General features: G+C 40.1%; 1 protein-coding gene across 2 annotated transcripts in view; it reads right to left on the reverse strand.

The window, feature by feature from the left end:
• Positions 1–7,535, reverse strand: part of AIPL1 (AIP like 1 HSP90 co-chaperone) — a 148,312-nt gene extending 140,777 nt beyond the window's left edge. For both annotated transcript variants that reach the window (XM_073616738.1, XM_073616737.1), the window contains exon 1: positions 7,403–7,535. In XM_073616738.1, the coding sequence (XP_073472839.1) occupies positions 7,403–7,498 (96 nt within the window). In that variant the 5' untranslated portion in view covers positions 7,499–7,535. The remainder of the gene's footprint in view (positions 1–7,402) is intronic.
• Positions 7,536–7,769: the final 234 nt, after the last annotated feature.

Below are 7,769 nucleotides of genomic sequence, written 5' to 3' on the forward strand. Positions count from 1 at the left end.
TAATTCCATGTTGGGTTGGAAATGGATAGAGGAACTGTGACAGAAATTTCCTACCACTGGAGCAACCAAGAGCTGTAAGAATCTAGCAGGTGACTGTGCCCACTACATTCCACAAATATTCATTTTGGGTGGACCAATCCTTTAACTCCCAAGGTAGAAGCAGCCACCCAAAACTACAAGGTGGTTGGGAAAGGCTAAGTAGTCATGGCAGGAATTTCTTAATGGCGAAGTCTCTAAAAGTTATGAGAAATTCACCGGTGACTCCACAGGTAACAGAAAGTAAGTTTTGGATAGACTGACCAATTGACTTAATTAATGGGAATATTTTTGGCAATTACAGAAAACAGATGTGTACCTGGGATACATTTTTACTGGTTTCGTATAAAGCTCCGAGACTCCATTGATTAGATTTCACCATGGTAATTTATGTCTCCTTTTTCTATGAGTCCATATTGTTGGTGTCACTCACAGCTGGCTTACCCAGTTTTATAGACAATTCACTGGGGGGGGGTTCATGACACTATATTACAAACATGTACTGGTCATTTTCAGTTGGGTGAAATTGTAAATTCATTTGGGTTATATCTTACTACTGAAGTTCTTGAGTGTTACAAAAAACAAACAACTCATTGTTCATTATTCCAAAAACCATGCAAAACAAATTTTAAAAAATTGTGTATTAGACCTTAAAGAGGAGTTCCACCCAGGGGCTCCATTAAAAAAAAAAAAAAAATTAAAAGTCAGCAGCTACAAATACTGCAGCTGCTGACTTTTCATTGGACACTCACCTGTCCCTGGGTCCAGCGATGCGGGGGATCGAAGCCCCGCTCGTCCCCCCCCTCTGCTCGTCGGCGCCGGCATTTCAACTGTGGCCGCCGGGCTGTGGCTTCACAGCCTGGCACCCACTGCGCATGCGCGAGCAGCGCCGTGTGCCGTGATTGGCCGCTCAATCACCTGGGACCTGTAATTGGTCCCAGATGATTGACAGGAGGGAGGGAGCAGAGCCGAGCCCTTCCTGTGCCTGGGGGGAAGTGATGTCACCAGCCCAGGCAAAGGAATAGGCAGACTACGAGGGACCACCTAGCAACAGGCATTTAGAGGTAAGTAAAAAAAAAAAAAAAAATATTCAAATTTTTTTTGTTTTTTTTTTTTTTTTACAATTTTTCAGGTATTTTTGTTTTTTTGGGTGGAACCCCACTTTAAACACTAAGTGTTAATTAAAATACACACAATATTTTCTAAACAACCGTCCCATGAGCTTTGTGGTTTCAGTTGCCAATAGGGCATATTCTCCTTTAATTTTGTAAGTATAAACAAGATTAATTATACTGTGCAGCTTTGTGCTGCCTCTCTGGGCCTATATAACTCTGGCAATGAAACACAATTAAAAATGGTAGTGATCAAGGGAGTTATTTCTTTTTGAGCATAATTAACTTAGGAAATATGCTGACTTGTTCTAAAAGTTATTTAGATCAAGAAAAACATATTTGAGGATAATTCCACAGAGGTTGTGGTTGTAAAACAATCACGCCACTACCTAAGTGACAAGCACAGTTATTATTCCTCACTTTCTAATATTTAATGGAAAAAGGAACAGCTTTCTACCAGCATTATAAGACTTGTATTTAGAATTAATTGAAAAACTGGTTGGTAGGCTCAAGTCTATCCTTAAGCCGGGTACACACGGTCGACATTCAGCCCATGTGTATGACGGTCTGTCTGGCATGTCTGGTTTCTGTTGGACATGCATGCTGTAAAACCAGCAGCCCACTGACTCTCGATCAGCACTTTCAGCCAATGACAGAGAACGCTGATCAGAGTGTTCTGGAGGGAGGCCTTCCCCCTGTCAGAACACAACAGCTCAGCGGGGGAGACTGATGCACTAATGTCAGAGCATTAGTACAGCGTCTCCGACCGGAGCTGACAGTTTTATTTTCGTGCAACCTGCTGGGTTGCATTAAAAAAAAAAAAAAAAAACTGTAGTGTGTACCGGCTTTAATTTGCATGCTCAAACATTTCAGTGACCAAAACCAATTTCACTTTCTAGGACAACCAGTTGAAAGCTTGCTCTTATTATCTATCCTGAAGTAGATAAGCAATATGCCCTGTACACACGATCGGACATTGATCGGACATTCCGACAACAAAATCCATGGATTTTTTCCGACGGATGTTGGCTCAAACTTGTCTTGCATACACACGGTCGCACAAAGTTGTCGGAAAATCCAATCGTTCTGAATGCGGTGACGTGAAACACGTCGGCACCATAAATGGGGCCGTAGCCAATAGCTTTCGTCTCTTAATTTTCTGAGCATGCGTGGCACTTTGTGCGTCGGATTTGTGTACACACGATCGGAATTGAAACGATCGGATTTTGCTGTCGGAAAATTTTATATCCTGCTCTCAAACTTTGTGTGTCGGAAATTCCTACGGAAAAAGTCAGATGGAGCCCACACACGATCAGAATTTCCGACAACACAATCCGATCGCACTTTTTCCGTCGGAAAATCCGATCGTGTGTACAGGGCAATAGGCTTATCACTGATTTGTTGTAGTGGTAGATAGCAAATATTCCACATGAATGAATGAGGACAATCTTTTCATATTCATTGTGACATCATTATTAAAGAAGAACATGTAAGCTCAAGAGCTTCTAAATTAGTGGAGAACTACCTCCTTCCATCCCTTCAAGACTTGATATGCAGAATAAGGTTCCCTTGCATGATGTCCCATAGAGAAGGAACAATTGCAAATAGTATTCCCCTGCAATGGAAATAATATACTCACCTCTTCTGGGAGTGCCCGCTGCTTGTGCCCACGCCATGTACCGTGGCTTCATACTTCGACTCCTGCATCACTGCTGTGTCCTGTAGTGACATAGGGGGTGGAAGATGGAACCACAGCATGCGGCAGGATACAGAGGAATCTGAAACTCTCAGAAGTGTTAAATGCAAAGTCAAAAGACAAAGGCCAATGAAGAGGGACAGGTGCCCAGGCAGACTAGTAATTACTGACAGGGACAGCTGCTAAAGTATTTATTTCTGCGTTCACTCCCTGTGCAAGAAGACAGCAATTTTAAAATAAATTAGTGGTAAAAGCTTAAAACAGTTCAGGGGAATTGAATAAAGTAGTTATGACACTTTTGTGGTGGTATGTCCCCTTTAAAATGACCATGCCAGATTAAAAAAAACCCTTCCGTCTTGGTATTGGTAGCTTGACTGACACATGTGGCAGATTGAGGCAGTTCTTAATAGCACCACTTTAACAGAAAGGTGTTATGGCTGTCCTAAATTCAAAAAGTATTACCTCTGATTCATAGTTAACAAAACTGGAGGTATTTAAGACCAACTCAAACTTGGTGTACAGATGCAGGCAGAATGCAAAGCAGCACATTTGGAGGCAGGTAGAGGGCAGGATAGGCCCCTTTAAAGGTCACTCCTCCTACGTAGAGGATTCTGGGAGTCCCTACAAAGTTTAGAGGGGGAGCTGGCAGAAACTTCGAGAGAGCAAGGAACAAAGACAAGGCTGCTGTGCTCCTGCTCTCCTTGCTCCCTGGTAGAGAGCTAGGCTCTCTGGAAGTTCCCTTTTCTGCACTCCTGGGGGAATAAAGTAAAGCTCCACTGCATCACAGCTGAGGAAGAGGCAGTACGGTCTCCTCCTTGGATCCCCCCTTCAGGGGGAAGGAAGTATGGAAGGCAGTAGAAGGAAAGTGTAGACTAATCACCCCAGCCAGACCAAAGCTGAGGAGTGAGCATCTTCTAGTCGGACAGTTACACTCTTCCTCTATTGTTGTTGAGAACAGCTTTGGATTAATGAAGTTGGAACTGATATGCTCCCACTCAACTTTCTACAGTAAAGAAGTTATTTATCAACTCTTTCCTTCATACGAATGTTTGGACAATGGATGTGAACAACAGCCAAACCTGGGGAGATAATAATAGACATGTCTATTTAAATCTGGCTGTCGAGCCCCGTAAGGAATGAGGTGCCAGCATTTAGATACCCCTGAGAGTGAGGGGGTTGAACAGGCACAGCTAGGAGGGTGCAAGGGCCTGGTTTCCAGCCACCATCCTCACACAGGGCAGTACAATCTGGACTAAGAAGAATTTTTACCCTTGAAGTCGGTACAACTTGTGATGTGACTGGACTACTCACTATGGACACATGCGAGGCAGCCCTGGCCCTGCTTACATGTTTGAAAACTAGTGACAGGCGGGAGGGGAGGAGGTAGTGGCGGCAAAAATGCTGTCAGCTTCACAGTAGACAGGCACCTGGCACCCAGGAATGCTGTTTGTGGGCGGAGCCTGATGGCAAAGCTGAGGAACCAGTTCTCCATCCGGTTCGCTCTTTCTTTGCGATTAACAATAGGCAGTGGTTGGATTCTATATAAGCAATAGCAGGTTGTCTATTGGACCTAATGGGGAAACTACGGTCTCCCCATCACCCTCTGCCCACCCAGCTACAAAACTCATTGCCACTGCACTGTGTAACAGCTACAGAGGAGGGGAGGGAGCTCAGCTGCAGTGAGGATAGAGTGTCCATATAGACACTCCAGCCTCAGTGACAGTGTGCCTCCCCACATGGTGCTTACCCCAAATTCATACACGTACATGAACCTTTCACCCACACCAACATCATGTCATGCGGAAGCTCAACTGACTTATGACTTATGACTCTCCTTATGGATGCCCCTTTTTTTTTTCATTTCTCAGTCTATAATAAAAAGTTTGAGCAGGGACTTAATGCCAAGTTATCATCTATATTTGTAAAGTGGAATCCCTCCTGTGAGTGATCCCTCCTGTGTGTGCTCATACGATCTCCATTAGAGATTAGAGATCCAACAGATCTGGTAAGCATGCTTTCTGTTGAAGGGCTCAACCTCCACGGATTTATACAGAGTGATACTTATTATGGACTCTTTGTTGTAACTCTATTGGGGCATTGTTTTGTGCTTAATTCATGTTGGTTTCACACGCACGTTTATTTGCATATGTTTTAACCTATGCTGTTTTCTTATACATTTTTGTTTGCAAACCTTTTTGGTTGCTCATCTATTTTCTTCTTTTATCATCTATATTTGGTCTGGACATGTTTTGTCATGTTTTAGTTATGCCTTCATGATGCATGTTCTGTCTTTGCTATAAATGTATGATGCTAAATTCTTTTAGCTGAAAAAAAAATCCAGCCCTTGATATTCACTCTACAGTTAATTAGCATGTATAGCAAGAAAACAAAAGACATATACCACCATCTGTTGTGTGTAATCCTGCTGCTTTAATTGATAATGCCACTGATAATACTGGGGACATTCTCAGAGGCCACAGATTATACAGCAACATATAGGATGGCTAGTCATAAAATATAAATGTGCTTGCCACTGTGTTAATTAAAGTCAAATATATCTGCTAGGCATACATCTCAACCTGCTACTGAAAATATAATTTTCTGAAATGATGCTATATAGATTAAATAGGAGAGAGGGTTTCACCATGTCAGAAATAGTGTGGTTGCCACATCCCTAGTGTACAATTTGAAAAAAAGAAAAAAAACCCTTCCATGTGACGTTAAATGCAACACACACTTAGGTGATACGAAAAATCAACTTTATTCAGTTTATATAAAAAAGTTTGATCATACAGATGATCGTTGATTAAAAAGCATCAAATGTTATATGAAGAATACATACAAAAAACAAGAAAAAACAAAAAAACAATGATTTGCATAAACAATATGACAATATAGTGATACTCTCCGGTATATAGTAATCCCCGGCGCGTTTCTGGTTAAACACCTTCGTCAGGGGTATATGATAGGAGTAATTATAGTCACAATTTGACGAAGGTGTTTAACCAGAAACGTGTCGGGTACCGGGGATTACTATATACCGCAGAGTATCACTATATTGTCATATTGTTTATGCAAATCATTGTTTTTTTCTTGTTTTTTGTATGTATTCTTCATATAACATTTGAGATTTTTTAATCATCAATTATCTGTATGATCAAACTTTTTTATATAAACTGAATAAAATTGATTTTTCGTATTACCTAAGTGTGTGTTGCCTTTAAAGTCCCATGGAAGGGGTTTTTTTCTTTTTTTTAAACTATATAGATTAAAAGGGCAGACACTGGGTCCTACAGAAACGAAACAATGAAACATGCTGTAAAAAAACATCACATCATTATATAATTTGTTGTAGGCCAATACACAGTAATGGGCATTGTTTGGAAAGACTGTTCATATATAAGCAGATTCTTTGATAAAAGATCCAAAAACGTGTCACTCTCAAAATAATTGCCAAGCTATGACTATAGTTTTAAAAACTGCTTCTGACTCCAGCATGTTACTGTGATCATTTCCTCCGTAAAATTATGCTTTAAAGTGTATCTAAATCCATGAAAAAAGAAATAATATATTGCAGCTTACCAGGTCTTAGATGTAGTGTTGCATTAGCCTTACTGTTTCAGGCTATGTACATTTTTTTTGGCAAGTTATTATTATGCAGGATTTATATAGCGCCAACAGTTTACGTAGCGCTTTACAACTTGAGGGGTAGACAGTACAAATACAATACACTTTATTACAGTGGGAATCAGAGGGCCCTGCTCCGCAAGTGCAAAACATTTCCTTTTGACCCTGCCAGAAATCTGTTTTTTTTGTTGTTATGGTGGGGGGATACAACATATCAGAGTGTATGTTAAGGCAAAACTTCAATTTTGAATCAACTTTTTTGAATCAACTGGAATGGGGTTAGAACCCTACTCAGGTTTTATTTGCTCTGTGTCTCCATTAGGCAAATTCAATTTTCTTCTGTGTCCTGTGACAGTTATCTCTGGGTCAATAGAGGGGACATCTGCTCCATTGACAACTGTGTAAGAATTGATTTCCCTAGCTTTGAAGAAATTTTCTCTCTCTCTTGTTGTCTCTACAAGACAGGAAGTGAAAATTCATAGGGCAAAAAAAACTCAATACAAAATTGAAAAAAATGGTTTTGGATATCTTTTAATCTGCAATATTTATCAGACAAAAAAAAAGGGAAAAATATATTTTTTTCATTTGATTTGTTTATGTACTAAACATAGTAAATACAATGAAATTGTGCGCAAAACACTATACACTGTACATTACCTCTAAAAATAATATTAAACTGCAAGAATGAAAGCTGAAAATGACAATCACTGAGTGAGATACTAGTCAATTAATAGTTACGTATTGAAGGTATTTAGGTTAGAAAATAAGTTCAACCTCTTACAAACTCCAGGTATCCAGGCAGACATGTAATTTGTGCTATAATTCCATATAACTTCCTTTTAGACTGCACTTACAACTTTGGTAGTAGTAATGTTACAGGAGAAACAATGACATCTAGACTTGGCAGTGCAACAACACAAGAGGAACAAACCTTTGATCCACTGATACATTTCGGTAGCTCTCCTGTTCCTCCATGATGAATTTTCTTCCTCACTCCTTCAATGTTCAAACCTATTGCTTCCTCCATTGTACCTGCTATCTGCGGATGAAAATGGATTCGGACTGAGAGATTAACCTTTATATAGAGATAAAGAAGGATCTACAAAGCTGCCTTCAAAGCATAAGACCTAGGGATTGAGGAGTCTTAGGACAGATTGGTTGCCTTAGTCAGGAATCCCTGTATACTTATATAACCAATTTTTCTGCACAACCTAGAGGTGACATATAAAAATAATATATGTGCAGACACACCACATAGGATTCTAAAAATTGTTTTTATTTATATTTCTCAACTGAGA

Source organism: Aquarana catesbeiana, linkage group LG02, assembly GCF_042186555.1.
Source record: "Aquarana catesbeiana isolate 2022-GZ linkage group LG02, ASM4218655v1, whole genome shotgun sequence".
In the NCBI taxonomy this organism is placed as follows: Eukaryota; Metazoa; Chordata; class Amphibia; order Anura; family Ranidae; genus Aquarana; species Aquarana catesbeiana.